The sequence below is a fragment of the Poecilia latipinna genome, unplaced genomic scaffold (genome assembly GCF_001443285.1).
Source record: "Poecilia latipinna isolate Pla-1442-1.1 unplaced genomic scaffold, P_latipinna-1.0 Scaffold3876, whole genome shotgun sequence".
NCBI classification, from domain to species: domain Eukaryota; kingdom Metazoa; phylum Chordata; class Actinopteri; order Cyprinodontiformes; family Poeciliidae; genus Poecilia; species Poecilia latipinna.
In genome coordinates this window covers 1-19,430 of record NW_015116492.1, presented here as the reverse complement: position 1 = coordinate 19,430, position 19,430 = coordinate 1, and the positions used below count along the sequence as shown (strand labels likewise).

The following is a 19,430-nucleotide window of genomic DNA, read 5'->3' as shown; positions in this document are numbered from 1 at the left end:
AGTTGTTTTGGTAACGGAAATCAATCAAAGCGGTGATCAGCACCATGCTGACCGACTCCACACAGGAAGGCCTGAGTGAACCAGGATTCAAACACAAATCATCTGAAGCTTTCCTTTAATGCTGATTTTCACTGGATGCTCTTTTCATCGACTGTAACAGCATCAGGAAATACATAGAACGTTAGCTGATGGAGCTGCAATCAATACAGACGATTGGTTTGGGGAAAAGCTGTTTTTATCGATGTTTGGTTGGAAAAGTGATTTTCAGAAGATCAGTTCTAAGACGTCTTGAGCGTCTCAGACCGATTTACAGAACAAAAGTAAACCGGAAGTAAAAATCTGGAGTCCATCCAACATCAACGTCAACAAAACAATAAATCTGATAGAGGAAACCAATATTTACACTCCAAAACGCAAAACCTTACTCAGTTTTTCTCTCTTGTTTCTAGTTCAGATATATTATTATACTTGGGAAAAAAAACTAACTTCCAAGAAACTTTTCAGAGAAATGTAGAAACTTGTTTAAGTCAATAATTCCTCAATATTTATTTATATATATAAAAAATATTACAAATATTTTTCCATTTATGAGAAGACATTTTTTCAATTTTTCAATGGCAGCAGAATTAGAACCTTTTTTAAAGGCAATATTAAATAATTTTTCTTACTGAAAAGTTTATTGGAAGTTAGTTTTGTCTCATTTCAAAAGGACGTCTGCTCTAGAAACCAGACAGAAATACTTGGTAAGATGTTGTTTTTCTCCTCTTACCGGTTCTATAAATCATGTGATGTTTCCTGGTTGCTTTAAACTACGGGCCGGTTCAGGGGCCGACTAGCTGTGTGGCGCCGTTTCCCACACCATGGCGCACCAACAGGCGCTGATGCATGCGCAAATGAAGACGGATTGCGTATGATGACACAAGTCAGGTTTAATTTGCTCTTTTGCCAAAAGCAGAAAGAGCAAAGGAAGAGAGATGCATCACCGGCGCTGGAACTTAACTCAATATATTACAAAGCCCAAAGGTGTAGCTTTGATCTTTCCTTGTGAAGAGTTGTGACAGAGCTGTTCCACTCTTTCTGAACTCAGGTGGCCCTTCACACAATAGCCAGAGAAAATAACTTCATCTCCCAGGCTAAATAAGAAGCTCTTGAAGATCTACACAGGAAAGAGATGCAACAACCAGATGAAATTGTATTATTCTTCTCCAAAGTTGTTTCCTTTCACAGAGGAGAAGAGCTGCGCTGCAGACTGATACCTGCGTGGATTATAATTCTCTTATCTCTGCAGGCTCAGGTGGGGTCGGATTATTTTCAGCACAATAAGTTTAAATATCAGCAGAAAATCTATTTTATTATCCGCAGTTGGGAAATTCAGTGTGATTTATTTTCAGTCGAGATTCTTGGCCCCCTGGAAACTAAAAAAAAAAAAAGCCTCCTTCCTGTGGAGTTCTGTTTGTTCTGCTGACCCGGGTCAGAACCAAACACTGACTTCATGTTACTGAAACACTGGAAATTTATTTATATGTTCAAATCTGAAGTAATTTACTGGCAGTAAAGTGCAGAGCATCTGGAAAGTAATCACACGTTTCACTTTTTTTGTACCTTTTCTTATGCTACAACATTATTCCAAATTATATCAAATTAATATCTTTCCTTCAAAAGGCACAAATGATTCTGTCTTTTACCAGATCAGGAATATTTTAAATTAGTTTCTGTAAGAAAGCAACGCGTCAACTCAACGTTGGCCTCATTAAGAAATGAATCTAGTTTACAAAGTCTTTGGAGATTTCTTTTGCAGAAAATGGAGGGTGGAGAGCAACATTCTAGTCCTGCTACAGATTCTCAGCTGGATTACGGTCTGGACTTTGACTAGGCCACTCTTACACATGAATCTGCTTGGATCTAAACCATCCCATAATATCTCTGGCTGGATGTTCAGGCTGGTTGTTCCTCCATTATTGTCCTGGATTTAGCTCCATCCATTCTCCCACAGCATGATGCTGCCACCACCATGATGTTCACTAAAGTTCAGCAGAGAGAATCTGAGGGCAGAAACAGAAAAGCTGCATTAATGTTCAGATTATTCAACAATTAACTAAAAAACAGGCCAGAATATTTGACTTTTATGTCACATTTGTCTCCCTTTTCCTAATTATGCATTAATTCATTCATAACACATGAAATGCATGATGTAAAAATAATCTAAGATTTCAATAGACATGGATGCTTTTGCAATGCTCTGTGTTTCAGCAGCAGGTTGTAATGAGGCTCTGATTGCATGCAAAAGAAACTCAAAGTGTGCAACCTGGCACTGGGAGACGCAGGACTGATGACGCTACAATCTGGGCTGCTACAGATCTGCAGCACGCTCTCACCAAACTTTTCAGAGAATTTGGCTCTTCCACACCCAGAGGCAGCCTGCTTGCTTCTGCTCCGTGTTGCCATCTGTGGTTACACCCTGACGCTTGTCCACATATTCTTAACTTTTCCCTCTGAATCTGTTTCCTGTTGCAGTTTGCATCAGAAAATGCGGTCCGGGCTTGAAGCAGCGATCTCTCCCTGGACCCCTCAGGTCCAGCTCCTCCACGGTGCTGCCTGGCTCTTCGGAGACCTACTGCTAGCTCAGTTTGGTGAAGCTCCTCTCTGCTCTGGCCTCACAACACTTAGATGAACTCTGCACTGGAGTCAGAATAACACAGCTGCCAACCTGCTGCTGCAGGCAGAAACTCCACCCACACACCGTGGCAGATACTGACATCCTGTTTCCTTAAAAACATCCAAAATCCAGAGAGTTCTGCGTTCTCCTGAAGTACACTGGAGATAAGTGTTACAGATCAGTTTTAATGGACTTTTATTCCTAACTACCCCTCATAGTGAAGCTTTCAACATCATGTTAAGCATGTAAACCATTATGAAGAGAATAATGGCCCTAATATAGGAGAAGGAGTGCGTAAGTAAGGCTGATGAGTCAATAAAGTCTGAAGGATTCTTTCTCCTGGATGATACAGGAACAGTAATGATGCTCTATAATGATGTTACAATACCAGATCCACTTTAGCTCAGTGGACTCAGAGCCGTAAACATTGATTTAAAACATGCAGGTCGTCAGCGGGCAGCTGGTGCTAAACGGAAAGAAAGACTAAATGTTCAAATGAATAAAAAGAATTAAGTACAGATTTTATTAGGATGTTAACTGGGTAACAGGAAGAGGTGTATCATTTTGAGGAGGAAGGAAAAGGAAACGTAAACATCTAAAATAGTTTCACATGTTTTCAGTCCCTTCATTTTTATTTATTTTGTTAGTTCATGGAAATCATTTTCAGGGTTTTGTCTCAACCAGATTAAAAAATTTAGGGTCAGAAATTTTTGCCCATTTTTGGTAAAAAGCTCAAACTCAGTCAGGTTGGATGGAGAGCAATGCTCAAGTCCAGGGATCAGGACTTTGTTTAGGCCAGTTTTACCCATGAAGCTGCTCTGACATGATCATAATACCTCTTGCAAACATGAATTATAAGTGTTTTTTTCAACAACAGCTTTCTGTCTGCCTCTCTTCCATCAGGAGAAAATAAATACACATAAAAACTGCAGTTTTTCACAGAGTTATTGCTTTACATTTCCACAACAGAATAACACTAAATTAAAAATACCAGTGAATTTTATTGGTAATTGTGCTTTTTTGAAAACATTTTCCAAAAATATCAACTTCACATAGAAGAAAAAATAAGACAATATATGGTTAATCTTGTGAAATGGCAATAATTGTCCCATAGTAGAAATTGATAAAAATCATAAGTTGCGATTTTTTGAAACGGTAATGAAGCAACGTTTCCGTCTCTAAACAGGTTTAAATGAGTTGAAATATGAAACTCATATTCACAAATCGCAAAACGTTTTTCTCTCTCCCCTCATTAAACATCCCGCCCCCTTTCTGTCAGTTAGCTGATTGGACAGATGCTCCAAAAACGACCTAGTTAAAGTAAACAGAATGCAGCGCTCTACAGTGAGCTAAATATTATTTAGCTAGCATGTAGCTCATATTAGCACATCTTATGTAGAAGGAATGGAAGTGTTACTGATTATTATTAGAAACAAAAATAATTTTAGTTTTTAAAATTTATATATTAAATTATATTTTGTTCCCATTAAGAGAAAACGTTTCCAGTGCAGCTGCAGCATGTAATCATGATGTGGACTGATGCAGCGTTAGCAGGACGCCGCCTTCACCAGCTCCGCCTGGAGGCCTGCTCTGGTCAGGAGCAGCAGAAAGCAGAGCAGAAACCCGGCGCAGCACGGAGCCTCACACTCAGCCGCTGCACTTGTTTTCTAGCAGCAAAACCTCAGTGGAGATTTTCCCACAGAGTGAAAATAAATGGAGTGCCCAGGAAGGGCAGAACAGAGAGGCGCTGATTGCGAAGCTTCAAACCTGGTCATGCGTCTGAAATCCTCTGCTATCCATGTGTTTATTTATTTAGCTGCTGCAGAGCCTCAGGATGCCGTGCTGAATGTACATTTGATTCCTCAGAGAACCGTTTGTCCCATTTTTCTCGTATAAGGTTTTTAGTTGAGAGTCGTTCACCAATCCATCCGCCTGCAGTTTTCTACTTATCTGAGATCAGGATGGGAAGGTAACAGGTCATGATCCAGGTTCCATGGAGCGCCTGGAGCAGCTCCATAAAGAAACCCCCACTGTCAGCCTGATAGATCACCTGACCCCTCACCTGACCCCTCACCTGACCCCTCACCTGACCCCACCACATGAACCCTCACCTGTTGTTGACTTACCATCCAGAAACTGCTTCCAGCTTTCTTGATGGTTTTGCAGGAGGCTCCACTTCTGCTTTTCAAAGATGTAAGATTGTAGAGTCTGTTTCCATCCATTTTCACAGGATCTCATTTGGATTTAAAGTGACAGAGGCCCTCAAACAGCTGAAAAGAGCTAGAACTGAATTTCTAGATCAATTCAAATTTCTTCATTAAAAAATAATTTAGTACAAAAATGTAGCAAACATGTTTCTGTTGCCTACAGACGTGTCCTGACCTGTTCAAGGTCACCTGTAATACGATGTTCCTGTCTTTACAACGTTTTTTATGAGCTACAACTCAACATGCACACCTAATTACTATCAACACTTTATGCATTTTATTCCATGCGGTAAGAAACAAGCTAATGATTTAAAACTCATGCCAGGTGATTTTCTGTAAGATCTGTATTTGAGGTTAGGGTCATTTGAAAGCAGTGACTCTAGCAAATAGAAATATCAGTATGGTAATTATTAATATATGTATTCTGAAACAGTCTAAAATTTTATTGAAAGAATTAAAATCACATAAATGAAGATTAGGACTTTGAACATATATGTTTTGGTTTGTACATTCAGACTCAGGTCAAACATAAAAAGCGTCTGTGGACGTTTTAAAGAATCAGAGCCGACTCATCCGCTGCCTTCAGAGTCAGACGTCGTCCTGTGAAAGTCACTTTGGTCAGCAGCGCTGACAAACTGGTAAAAATATGGATTGGTAGAATCAGACCTAAAATAAAAGAACCATAACCCAAAGAGTCTGAGCCTCACCTGCATGGCTCTGGTTGGGTCAATTAATCCTGTGTCCGTCCTCTGCGCTCTGAGCAGAAACAGAAAGCTTCAGCTGTCCGGCTCTGCTGAGCCTGTTCTCTCTGCAGCTCCTGATTTCTGTTCTCAGCTGTCAGAAGTGAAACCCGACATGGTCAGCTGCTGGTAAAAACGGATCCAATTCAAGGTTTGACACGTGCGATCTGACATGCTTTCCCGCTCAGCAGTTGTAAGGGGAACTTAGCGAGGCCCTGTTGTCTGGCTGCTCTGCTCCCACTTCTCCTCCAACACCGTGTTTCTGTCTGCTCAGCTGACACTCCTAGGGCCTTTCTGCATTCCCCCCACTTGGGAAAACAATAGATTTCAGCGCATGGGCATGTCAGCAGCCAATCTGAACGGCTTCATCCTTTATGTTACACGAGGCTCAAAACCAATAAAGTTTGATTATTTTTTCAATTCCAACATTTAGTCTGAAATGCAGAAAAGCACTGATCCTGTGGTCCATGTTTCTGTTTAATGCTTTTTGGTTGTCTTGCATGACATCTGTTTTAACTAACACATTGCATAAACACGTGTCAGTTTTGCATATATTTCCAGCTCACCTTAACTGAGATGTTAAAGTGAGAGGCTTCTGCAGGCCTCTGCATCTCCTGGACATTATTTCTATGGCTGCTTGTTGATCCTCAAACAGTGATGGCCTGTGGGACCAGAACACAGTTAGCATCACATTCAACCATCAACTCTACCTACAAATGATGGAGATATTTACAACCAGAACCTCAGGAAAACTTCAAAGTCTTTATAAGTCAAAACTCCAGTTTAAATACCATAAAAAGGGAAAATATCAGTGTAAGAATATCAGTTATTAAAGCCACTCCAAGCATAAACTGCAAAATCATTCAAAAATAGCAGAAGTAAAATAGCATCTTACTTCTCAAACTTACAGTTTGAGAAGTAATGCTGGCTGTAATTCAGCTGTCTAACTTTGTCCACACATGCAGTCTCTGTGTGGGGATAACAGAAACATCTCCATAGCTGAACTCAAGGCCTCATCTGTCTGCCTGAATAAAAACATCTTCTATCTCCAGGCTGGGACACGTAAAATAACCCGAGGAAATAATAAAAGCTTAAAAATGTGCAGAATAACAATACATACACAAACAACCTGGAACTCAAGTAAACAGCTGCAAGTCCTGCACCAGACCTCACTTTGTATGTTTGCTTTACTTAGAATAATTGTAACCTTGTGAAAATAAATTAAAAACTAAAATGAGAGATACTTTACTGTCCCTGAGGAAAACCCATAGAGGTGCAGGTTTACATGCACACCAATAAAAAACAAAATATGATGAATATTCCATCTACAGTATATCGACTCCATTCCAGTTGAACTCGGAACTGGAAATTCCGACTTCCCATTTTGAAAAATTAACTGATTTGCTCTCCAAAGTTGGATTTCCAGCTGGGAAACTGGGAGCAGCTCCCACTACCCCCAGTTACAACGTGTCAGACCAACTTCCTGTTTCAATATGGCCGCTCCTCGCGCCACCAGCAGTGAGTTCTGGTTCTGGTGGAAACATGATTATTTTATAAGACACACATGCAAGAGAGTGCGTCTAAAGTTAAAGCTGCATGTAGCACCTGAAGCTCTAAACAGAATTAATTCAAAGTGGCCTTACCTTTTCGAAAATAGATGATGTTTGTCAGAGGAACTGCAAACAGTATTTATGGGCGTTGCCATGGTGAAATCCCGGCTTGTTAACTGGAGCGTTGTTTCCTCTGGTCTGACGTCAATCCCAGCTCCAAGATCCAACTTCTGCTGTGACGCATCTTGGGGTTTTATCCTGTAAATAAAGTTTGCCTTGCTTTACATCTCTAATCTAAAATTCGTCCGTTGCCGTTTCATTTCTGTGTGATGTGAAGAGGAGGGGTGACAGTACACATCCCTGTGGTGCACCGTTGTTGTTTGTCTTTGGAAACCAAAGTCTCCTTTTAATAGCAAGGATTAATAACATCATGCCGTAAAGGTGTTATATTTCTAATTATAGGTGTTTTATAACCAGATTTAATTCAATCTAGTAGAGCTGGTTCAAAACTGCAGTACCACCTACCGCCCTTAGGGGCGCTAGGCTGTAAGTCGCCTCAGGGTAAGAAAAATGACCTAAAATGATAATTAATGTAAACCAGTTTTTGCATGAGATGAGATATGGGCCGAGGTTTTAAGGGCATTTTTAATTACCTGTTTTCTGTCTGAATCCGTCCCTTTAATTCCTGCATGATGCCGTTTTTGATTCGCCTCCCAGCTGCTGAAAGCACCACCGTTTAGCTATTCCACACCTCGCTTTGAAAATCCCAGAAGAAGAAAGCTTAGGTGACATTTAAGCATTTATGAGTACAAATGTAAGTCTTCTTCTTGAGGGCTTAACCTTGATGGAGTTTAAATCACTCTTGGTTTCACAATGTGGGAGGGAAGCGTTCCCACTCCGCTTCCTTCATGTGTGGAGTTCAGGCGGCAACACATCCAAAAATATACCTGCAATGATGAAATATCCCAGAAGAAATTTATACTAATGTAGAATGATGCCTCCTCAACAGCAAAAGCAAAAATAAATGATAACTTTTTTCTATCAAGAGGAAATATCGAGGTGAAATGTGAAACTTTCTGTCTCTTCGGCCCAATTTCAGCCCCATTTATCATTAAACAGTTACATAGGCAAAGAATTCAATTTTTCCTCCTCTCATTTCGTTTTTTCATGACTGCGTATTCGGGAAAGGGCGAAAACATAATTACAGAATGCAGCAACACACTAACAAAGAAATATCGACTGTTGGCTTCCAGGAGAGCGCTGGGTGTGAACTGTGCCGGTTTTTGTTGCTAATAGCGCTTCACCCTCTATTATCCTGGAGACATTTTTCACTGCAGGCTGGAGCATTAGAGAGGTTTACATCTAAAAGGAAGGAAATAACTCTTTCAGTCCCGCAGCTTCATCTTTACAGTGAGGAAACACAAAGGCAGGCAGAACGCTAACAGAGTTAGCTTTCTCCTGAGCAGGTTAGCGGAGGTGCACAGCAGCACATGCTTGTTGTGCTCGTCCCGTCAGACAGACGCAGTTTTTGGGTGTCAGGTTGGAAGAGGAGTCGGTTCACATAGGAGCTCATTTGGCAGAGCAGCGCCACCGGGGGGCCTAATGAAAGCTCAAAGCCTGGGCTGGAGCTGGGACCAGTCAAACCACAGCCTCTCTCTCTTCCTCTCATATGATTTGCAGGGTTTTACCCTCTTCTATGTGCTACAGTGTGTAGCCTGCAGGGCTTGTTGAAAATCTATTCAAAAGCATAGCGTGTAATTTCAAAACTACATCAGTTCTAACAAGCGCATGTTTTTTTTTCGGATTCCTTGGAGTTGTTTTGCAGATATGTGTATTCACACCGACTGCAGTGATAAACATAAGCCCTCCTCATCCTCAGCTGACTTCTTTCTCACGAGAAACGGCTTATTGACGCGTTCATCCACCCAGAGCGCCGTGTTCAGGAGCTTTGGTGGGATACAGCGCCTCGTATCCTTCATTCTTTTAAAGCATGGCGCTCCGAGAATTCACAGCAGCTTCAGCTTCGTGATGAAATTCGGTAAATTTCAACACAGAATGGAAAAACTGAAACAGCTGCAGTTTCACGGACGTGATATGGATTCATTTCACACAGAATTAGAGCGTTTATTTTGGTTAATGTTGCAGTAGTTTGTCACTAAATCAGACCAATAAAGTAGGATTTTCTAAACAAAGTCATTCATGTCCTGTACTGGATGAATTACTGCGTCAGTGCGGCGTGACACGGAGGTCAGCCTGTGGTTCTGCTGAGGTTTGATGTCTTTGTTGGTTCTGGTGTCTCTCATCTTCCAATAGATTCTCAGTTTGGGCTCAGGTCAGATACGGTTGCTGGTGTTGCCATGGCGATAGTACCAAATCATCACAGACTGTGGAAACTTCACTCTGGACCTCCAGCCACGGGGATCCTGGCCCACTCCGCTCCTTCTCCAGACTTTCAGACTTTGATCTCCAGATGAAACAAAAACTTTCCTTTAATCTGAAAACACGACTCTGGTTTCGGTTCTGGCTCTCAGGTAAGATGGTTCTGATAAAGTCTCTATCTTTTGAAGCTCTGACTTCAGCTCCTCCTGAATGGACTTTTCTCTTACCGATCACACCACATGTAACACCACCGGTGACAACTGATGATAAAATATGAAATCATAAACTAACTTCAAATTGGGGATGAAATGATTTCAGTGTTTGGTGGTTTTAAAGTGCGAAGGAGGCAGAGTCTGCAGCTTCTCATCGCTCTTCCTTTGCAGAATCTTCTCCGCGTTTAGGAAGATGCAGATGCAGCAGTTCAGCTCCAGGAAAATCTGCTGCATTATTTCCGCTGAGAGGCCAAACAAAAAATATGTTTACTTTCATTATGCATTTTGATGTTACCTTTTTAATAGTTATTTTGTTGGTTTTCTGTGATGTTTTTGTCTGAGATCCTGAGCTGTGAATACGTTTAAAAGGCCCAGTGGATCCACTGTCACCTCTGTGTTCAGGTTTTTTATTTAGTATTTGTTTTGCTGCTGCATATTTTTGCGTCTGTACATTGTTTGGATTTATAGAATAAGATGTCGTCTCAATTTGATCAAACTCTCCATTCAAACTTCATTTAATGCGTGACTTGCTGTGGGTGGTGTTACACTTACAGGAACTTATTACCTCTTATTCTGTCTTTTTTTCTTTTTTTTTAGGAAGTCACGCTTTCTCAGTTAGGAACTCAGCAGCAGTCTGCCGGATTAAACTGCAGATGTGACACAGCTTCATACTTTACGATGTTTACTCGCTGACTGTTTTCAGTGGTGACAACTGCAAAGGAGAAAAACACAAGTGCAGGTTTCCAGTTTACCAGTTTTCAGTTTCCCGGCTCTATGCTTGATTATTCATGTGATTAAAAGTTCTGAAGAGTGTCTGACCTTTCAGAAACTGCATAATTTCCATCTTGATGACTGAAGTAAATGACCCCTTTGATTGGTTGTGAATAATTACAGTGATAAGTCTGTTGGTGAGGTTTTTCCTGTGCAGCTTGTGCCATCGACTGTCCAATCTGTACAGGAACTGCATTCGTCGCTTTAGGCTGAGACTCCCATCTGCTTTGGAAAATCATCTCCCTAATTAGGAGGAGAACAGAGGTGGTCAGACGAGTCAATAGGTGATGAGAGGAGAAGCAGCTTCACTGTGGTCACACCTGTCCACATGCAACAGACACACACAGGCCTGATCAAAAAACAATTAGGACCAAGAGATCTGCATAAAACACAGCATCAGAGCCAATATCTCCATGGAAATGAAATTCACATTTAACCCACCTGACATGTGTCCAGGCTAAACAGACTGACCTTCCACCCAGTGATGTGAATCACTTAATATTTGGTTAAAATGAAGACAAGTACAGTATGTTTTATAAAAGGTTTTGTTCAGATCTAATAAAAATATATCTTTAGAATATACAGCTCTGGTAAGATGTTTACACCTGAATATCAGGTTAAATGTCAGGTTAGTTTGAAGTGTTTAACGATGAATTGTTCATTTTCCTGAGTGGGATGGTTATGCAACAACATTTCTGTGATTTTTTTTGTCCTCATCAACATTCATTTGTGCTTATTGCTGCAGACTGATCACTGGACTTTGATGTTTTTGTTAACAGAATTCTTGGTTCTAATAATGTCAGCAAACCGTTCAGGTCCAGAAGCAGCAAAGCAGCTCCAGAGCATCACACCACCACCACCATGTTGGATTTTAAGAACCATGCTATTTTTATGTGACTACTCCTCTCATACTTGTTGTAGATTACAGTGTTTCTTTGAGTTTTAGTGTATTTATACATCTTATTAGGGCCTGATAAACATCTCTGGTTTCGAAGGGGGAGTTCATACCAGCCCTCTTTATTCCGCTTTAATCAAACTGCAGTTTGTTTGGGGAATCAATCAAACTCTGGTCTGGGCTCGGTTCAAGTGAACTCTGATGCAGTTTGAATGCATATGTGAACACCAAGTGGACTGGAGAATGTTCCAAAAGCAGGAAGTGGACTACAGCGCAGAGCATTCTGGGTAAATACAACAAAAACAAACGTGTGAGTCTATGCTAATGGGAAAAAGGATTCAAGGCTTTTACCAAAGACTAAAGAGAAATCCTCCAACCTCTGTTTCCATTCGGTAAAGAAGGAAGTTGTGCTCCATGTCTTCAGAGGTTTTCATGTGCTTTCCTTCAGTGGTTCTTGGTGCAGCGCCCCCACAGGTGAGGAGGGGAACAGGTTGCTCAAAGGGTTTCTTGGTTTGACTCAGCAGAGAGAAAGAGAACAACAGCAGCTGGAAAAGGAAGAAATGTTGCAGTTTTGGTTCCCAATCAAACCTAGTCTACTGGACTATCAGGTGGGAAAACATCCAAAGACCTTAAAGTCATTTTATAGCACTTTATACATTAACAGTGAGGTAACCCTGCAAAGGAAAATAGAGAATCTGAGACTGAAATCTGTGTAAAGATGCACATCCTGTGTCTGATATCTATATGATGCAACGACAAACAGTGAACTCAATCCAGCATATTAGCAGGAATAATCTGACACATAGGTACAAATACATATTCATTTATTTCACATACATTTTTTCAACTTTTACTTTTTGTAGTTTTTACAATCTAAATGATTCAACAACAAAATGAAGAACTACCACAACAAAGTCCAAATTTTCTACAGGGGAAAATGATGCAGATGTCACTTTTGTAAAATTGACACATGTAGTTAGCCAACCAGCAAAGATACAGTTAAAGTAAAAAAAGACAAAACTAGGACAAGAAGGTGGTTTGTGACCTGGACTAGGCCGTTTTCAGGATGATCAAAGGTTTGTGTTAGGTCCTGAACAGTGTTAGAGCGTTGGCTTTCGCAAAATTATCAACATTTTCCACAAATATTTATTATTAGTAAATTCTATATGTTTCATATTATCCAGGTGGCAATCGGGGCACAGGGACAGAAACTCAGCCGTGGAGGAGAAGCCCTTCCTAAATCAATGGAAACTCGTTCTTGCTGAACATGTGGGGTTACAATTTTGGCTAATGTATCCCATGAATATTGCTATGAATAGTTCTGTTGAATGAATATCCACACAGGTACATAATGAAGCATTCAGTAAACATCCTGAACAGAAGAACTCAGGGTCTCTTTCGTTGTTCAGTGAATAAGCATGGCGCAGGACTAAACAAAGTAGGTTAATAGCTTAGATACAAATTCATACTGTACATTGTGTAGATGAGTCTGTAGTCAACCCAAAACTAAGGGCTTCTTTTTGTACATACAAATTTCAAAAAGTTAATACATGACACCTTTTGCCTTTAGGTCCTCATGGCAACAACTGTTTCCATGCCTCTTCTGAGAAGTTGCCAGCTGGCAGTTATGTAAGACGTGTAATGTGCTTTTCGCTGCTGAACTCGGCGTCAATCCAGTGATTTACAGAATGTCCCTTTATGCTAGATAGCCTAAAACCACTATCATTCTGTCGTTCCATTTTCAAAAAAATACTTTATACTCCAACTGTGTCCACAATCCAGTCCTCTTCTGTCTCTTTTATATATGTATGTTTAACTTACATCATTTTCATGTTAAACCGGCGCGGACCAGCCTGTCCCTCTGCTGAATCAACATTAGTACCGTTGGACTTTGACCGAGGTACATATTCAACATCGATGTTGTTTTTATGTTTTCCTTTTCCTCTGCTCCACACAAAAAGCAGCAGGAAGCAAAACAAGACCACTCCCAGAAAGGTGAAGCAGCCCATAGCGGTGGACACTAAAATAGTCTTCAGGTCCAGACCAAGGGAAATGTTGGCCGTTTCATTGGCAGTGGCGTTGTTAGGGTCTGTGTAATGCTGGGTCCTGTTGGCGTACAGCGACCCCAGACTTTTCACCGCTAATGAAGCCATCAGGGTGTCATTTCCTGCAGTGTTGGAGGCCAGGCAGAGGTACACGCCACTGTCTTGTATCTCTGCAGACTTGATCTCTAATGTGCCGTTGTTGTGCACCATCAGTCGTCCGTGGTTCCGACTCGTCAGTACTCGTCGACGTGGGGACAGCCACGACACGCTCGGCCTCGGCGTCCCTTCGGCGCTGCAGCGCAGCATCGCCTGCTGGCCCTCATCCACTGTAATTGTTTGGGTTTTATTCTCGCGAATTTTTGGCTTGGTGCACGTTACGTAATAAGACAGGAGCGCCTCCTTGAACTCCTTGAAAGGCCGACCACGGATCCCCTCGGGTGTGCTGCATTCAGGCTGCGAGTCTCCAAACAAAATGGAGTGCTTTTTCTGCAGGATCCACATGAGACGACAGTCACACACCAAGGGGTTGTTGTCGATCAGAAGGACCTCCAGAGCCTCGGGCGACTGGAACACGCCCTTTTCCAGGGTGTCCAGGCGGTTGTGGGAGACGTTGAGCACCTTGAGACCCCGTAGGCCTTGAAAGGCGTAAGGATCGATGGTGGTCAGCTGAGCTCCCACTAGATGCAACTCTCGCAACCGAACCAGCTCCATCAGCATCCCTCCTTCGATGTGGCGGATCCGGTTGAAGGACAGGTTGAGGTGGGTCAGGTAGGGCAGGTGCTTCAGGGCTTGGTAAGGGAAGGAGGATAGGTTGGTGTTGGTTATGAACAATGTGGTCAGGTTCAGGCCATGGAGGGTATTCACTGGCATGTGGTCCAGTGAAGGCCAGTTATCGATTTCTAAATGCCGCAGCCGGAACAGCTTTTTGAAGGAATACGGATGCAAAGTGCTAATGCTGAGGTAACGGAGATGAAGGCTGACCAGGTTGTGCAGGTGAGAGAGCGCCTCGGTGGGTACAACTGTAAGGTTGCATCGTTCTAAGGTCAATTCCTCCAGGCTCAGGAGTCCACTGAACGCACGGTGAGAAATATAAACCAGGTCGTTGTCTCCCACTTCCAAAGACCTCAGATTATGTAAATCCTGGAACATATAATCCAAAAGAATGACGATCTTGTTGTCACTTATATCCAGTTGGGTTAGATTGGTCAGGGCTGTGAAAACCCCCAGAGGGATGAGCTTGATTCGGTTGCTCTTCAGACTGAGAGAGTGCATGTTAAACAAGGCGTTAAAAGCTCCAGGCTCGACGTAGCTGATCAGATTCCCACTGAGGTCCAGTTCCTCCAGCCCAGGGAAGTTAATAAAGTCATCAGGGTTGATCATTGTCAGCTTGTTTTTACTCAGGTCCAGGATCCTGGTCTCGGTCGGGATGCCATCTGGGATGGTGGGCATTCGCTTGCGGTGGCAGACGACGGCCTTGGTCTGAGCCGAGCACTCGCAGCGTGAGGGACATCCTAGAGAAGAGCCCACAAAGGCAGCCACCAGTACCAGTCCAAGGAATGGCTGCCAGCATGAGACGACCGCGTGCAGCATGACTTTGTTCATACAGTCCACCATTCTGTCACGGTTCTGCAAAAAACACAAAGAAACGGTTCTTAGATACCAAATCAGGTTTTAACAAATCTGTTTTCCTGCAGAAATAACGTAAATGACACAGAATAAGACTCTGATTCACAGACTCAGATCTAACTCTGACAATTCAAACTGAACTAAACTACTGGAACTTTTTCCCAAAGCTTTTCCAACTCGATCAGACCTCCAACATGACGAGGTTCTTCCTGCATAAATTCAGGAGCTTTTCAAGGCATGAGAAATGTAAAAGGCTTTGATTCAGGCTACAATACAAATTTCTCAAACATTCACGGTTTAATAAAACAAGGCAGATATGAGGCGCAGTAAGAAAAGGCTGCATTTTCTAGTTCTTCCACAGATTCCCTGTTAGTTTTAACTCGGTACTTTGACTAGACCATTCTAACCCATGCCTCTGATCTTCAGCTGGATGTTGGGGATAAATGTCCTGCCTCTTCAGGTCTTCACCACATGAACCTGAAACATTTGGTAAATATTCTCTACTTTGGTTTGTCTTTCACATAAAATCTCCAGATCGTATGTTTTTTTTATCTTAATGTGACAAATCATTTTTGCAGAGCCTTCACATGAGCTAGAACAGGATCTAGAAATCTTCCGCCACTTTTCTCGCTTTGCTTCATTTGGAGCTACTTTTGTTTTTTCTTGTGATATTTTTGGTTCAGCATCCAAACAAAGAAAAACTTCTGGATGCTTCTGCATTCCCTGCCTGCCTTGTAGAAATGAAAATATGTGACTAAGATAATTAAATCTGCAAAAAGGATGAAGATAGATGTCTAAGAAAACCTTTTAACAGTGCCTTCATGATGAATATGCAAGCTAATAATTGAATAGTCTTCAGATTTATTTCATGGTTTATGGTTTCTGCAAAAAATGTCTAATTTTAGCTACAATATAAACACCATCTATTTAAAATATGCATCTCATTTCTTTTTAAAGGTCTGCTGATAATAACTACAAACAGATCAAATTATGTTGTGAGTTCAAAACATGGAAAACAATTATTATTTCACAGTGAAAGTTCAGGGGTTCATTAGTTTAATTACTGTGAGAATGAAGCTGAACGAACGTCTGACATTTATCTCCATTCATTTGTTGTTTGACTTCCTGGTAGAATCAGAAATACGGATCTCTGGTTCTGCTGTGAACTCTTCCCACCGAGTCCAGACAGGATCAAGGAGCAGGTAGAGATCCTGAGCAGAACCTCTCTGGTCCATGAAGCAGAACTTCTGCAGAACCCAGAAATGTTTCGGTTTTAATTAGAGCCGGCTGAGTCGAGCAATCAGGCTCCGATTATCCATCAGCGTCTGTCTGCCCGCCATGCAGAGTGGACACCTGCAGACCTCACATTATTTACCAACTAATTATCCCCACAGCTGAAATATGGAGTAAATATTGTTATGCAATTAAAGTATATTTATATAATATCTGACTAAACTGTAGGCATTGCTCTGGTGGAGGTCAGCTGGTTTCACTTCATCTTGGCAATGCTGCTGTATTTAAAAATAATAATCACTAAACATATGTGATTAGGAATAATCTAAACATATTCTTATATTTCTGAATATGTGCTGTGGAAACTTGCAGCATGTTAACTTGTCAAGTTGATAAAAGTGCAACAAACATAACCTAAATAGCTTAGAAATAGAAGCATTTCATTTCTACGGATGACTTTGTAAGTTCTGCAGTTTGTTCACCTTCAGTGTGTAAAATAAATGGTGACAAAGTGTTGGCTGTAAACATTTTGCATCGGCATTGATCTGAGTTTGAACACCCTGGATTCTCAGGAAACATTTCAACGTGTTGGTGAGGATGTAGATAAAAAGCTGCTCGTTGTGCAATCAGCCAATAAAAAGCCACTGAAAGCGTCCGACTTCGTTCCTCTGGAAAGGTTTTCACACCGTCTGATGGCCTCAGGCTCTGATCAGAACCCAGCTCCTCCTCCTCTCTGTGCTCTTCAGCAGCAACCTTTAGGAAAGTAATTAGTGGCACATTTTGGTGTTTTTACTTGGATAATGGATGCATAAGATGGGAAAACCAAGCAGGAAAATAATAAATGCATCATTATGAGTGTTCATGCAGGATGTGAATCTGCTGCATACTGTTCCAACTTTAGAGAATCCATTTCTTTACAGATGAATTTGCAATACTAAAAAAATACCTTAGGAAACAGCTGAAAATACTGAAAGAAGGTAACTTAAAAAAAATCAGTTCCAGAAAGTGAAACAAATCATTCAATTCAAAAGTTATTTATCCCAAAGGGATATTGAATGTTGTAGCTCATAATATACAAGTTTCTTCAGTCGTGATGTTGATGCTTTGAGCAAAAATAATCATCTTTACTGTCCAGTTCAATCAGCTGCTTTTAACTGATGATCAAAAATAGAAACATTTTAAAATGGCATTATTCATTTTCACAGGAGATTAAAAAAATACATCAATGATTTTTGTATTTTTGACTTCATCCTCACATCAAAAGCATTTATCATTTGATTTGGATCTTTATTTTGTGACTTTGTGTCTGAAGTTCTGATCCAAAGTGAAGATTTGTTCCCCTGCAGCCAGAGAGAGCAGCCAAAACAAAGGATTTACTCACAGGGCGTAAAGACAAGATTGGTTTCAGATTTTTAATAGTAATAATCTTTAAAAATCATGTTTTATTTCCTCTCCACTTCACAACCATGAAGACTTCAGTTTGTGGTTATGATGTGGCTTAAACATTTTTGTAGCCAAGATTATTCTTACTGTCTGAGACCATGAAGGAGATTCTCATCTACAGACGTTCATCTGGTCAGATCAGAGGCATCAGCAACAAAAACAGGTAAAGAGTTAGCCTGGAGTGAGCCTGGAGTGAGCCTGGAGTTAGCCTGGAGTGAGCCTGGAGTGAGCCTGGAGTTAGCCTGGAGTTAGCCTGGAATTAGCCTGGAGTGAGCCTGGAGGGAGCCTGGAGTTAGCCTGGAGTTAGCCTGGAGTTAGCCTGGAGGGAGCCTGCACCCAGCTGCTCAGTGGAAGCTGCAGTTACTCACATGAACACTAGAGGTCTCATATTTTACTACATGTATCACCTCAACAGGTCAACAATGAATTTCAAAAACAAAGCAATAAAACGTTCAGATTGGTCTATTTAACAGTCAAACCTTATATGGGTTATTAAAACAGTAAAATGATAAATAATGATTTTGTTTATTTATGCAACTGCTGCTGTAAAAGAAAAGCATTAACATGCAGGTTAGCTCAGGATCTGAGAGCAATTAGCCACGTTGAAAACAACATCAGTGAGTAATCAGAAGGTCCTAATGAGAGGGACGAGGCGGCGCTGCTGTTTGCCTCGTCCATTACGGAGACGGTCAGCCATGTGAAACAACATGGACGCCTTTATAAACCATCCAGTCTCAGGATGTGACCTGGATATGAGCAAAAACTATAAGCAGCCAAAAGCATCACTAAGGGTTTCATATGAAACAAACTGAACAGAGCTTCACAGCTACTGCAGAAGAGCAGGAACGCTCATCATGAGCTGTGCTTCAACAGGCAAACTCCATAATTCATTAACAACCACATGAAAAAATCAACATAGTGGCATGATTTAGGGTTTGGGACCTTCAGCCTTTAAAAGAGACAATCAACAGCCTCAGGGTAATAATGGCCTTCCATGCACATATGATCCTTCTGCTTGGCTTGCAGAGCGAAGTTAAAGCTCAGTTAATCCGTGTTAATTAGAGATAAACTTGGTAGATTGAGTCTGTTTCTCCTTTTCAGCCTGATAACGCTCGGGTTTGGGAATGAGTCAAAAGTGCGGCATCAGACAAAACGATCTGAATTCATCCCAGAGGGAAAGCTGTTGGGCTGACAGCTAATCCTGCGTTTAGTGGCTATAGAAACACAACATTTCTGGAGATAAGCTAACGCTAAGAGGTTGCAAAAGTTAACAGCTACATGTAAAAAAACAAAAGCAACATGGCGGGACACGGAGGACAGCTGTCCTCTTGTTGGATCAAGAATGAGGGAAAAACCTCTATTGTAATTTATTACACAGCAGTGTGTGCAATAAATGTGGTAAATATGCATACAACATGAACACTGCTGGGCTAAATATTGATACTTAAGAATGAAGCCATATTCCTTTATTAGTTTTTATAGCAGACATATTCACAAAGAACATCAATTCAGATACTTTGGTTGAAGTGAAGCGAGATGAAGAATAATTATTTCCAAAAAATCCAAAAAAACATCTGAAATGTGTCAGTTTGTTTAGTCCAGGTTCGTCATGATCAGAGCAAAAAGCTCTTCGGTCTCTGATGCATTTCTGAAGCTCTGAATGTTCCAGATCT

General features: G+C 41.2%; 1 protein-coding gene and 1 long non-coding RNA gene across 2 annotated transcripts; both read right to left on the bottom strand.

Annotated features, from left to right (window-relative positions):
• Positions 1 to 1,835: 1,835 nt before the first annotated feature.
• Positions 1,836 to 6,106, bottom strand: LOC106941805 (uncharacterized). Its single transcript, XR_001423459.1, has 2 exons — positions 5,571 to 6,106; positions 1,836 to 2,042 (listed from the first exon to the last, which is right to left on the bottom strand). It is a non-coding gene; the product is annotated as an uncharacterized LOC106941805 (long non-coding RNA).
• A 5,938-nt stretch (positions 6,107 to 12,044) lies between these two features.
• lingo2 (leucine rich repeat and Ig domain containing 2) lies at positions 12,045 to 15,081 on the bottom strand. The gene has a single exon (XM_015024924.1). The coding sequence runs from the start codon at positions 15,067 to 15,069 to the stop codon at positions 13,228 to 13,230; it is 1,842 nt and encodes a 613-aa protein (XP_014880410.1). The 5' UTR covers positions 15,070 to 15,081; the 3' UTR covers positions 12,045 to 13,227.
• Positions 15,082 to 19,430: the final 4,349 nt, after the last annotated feature.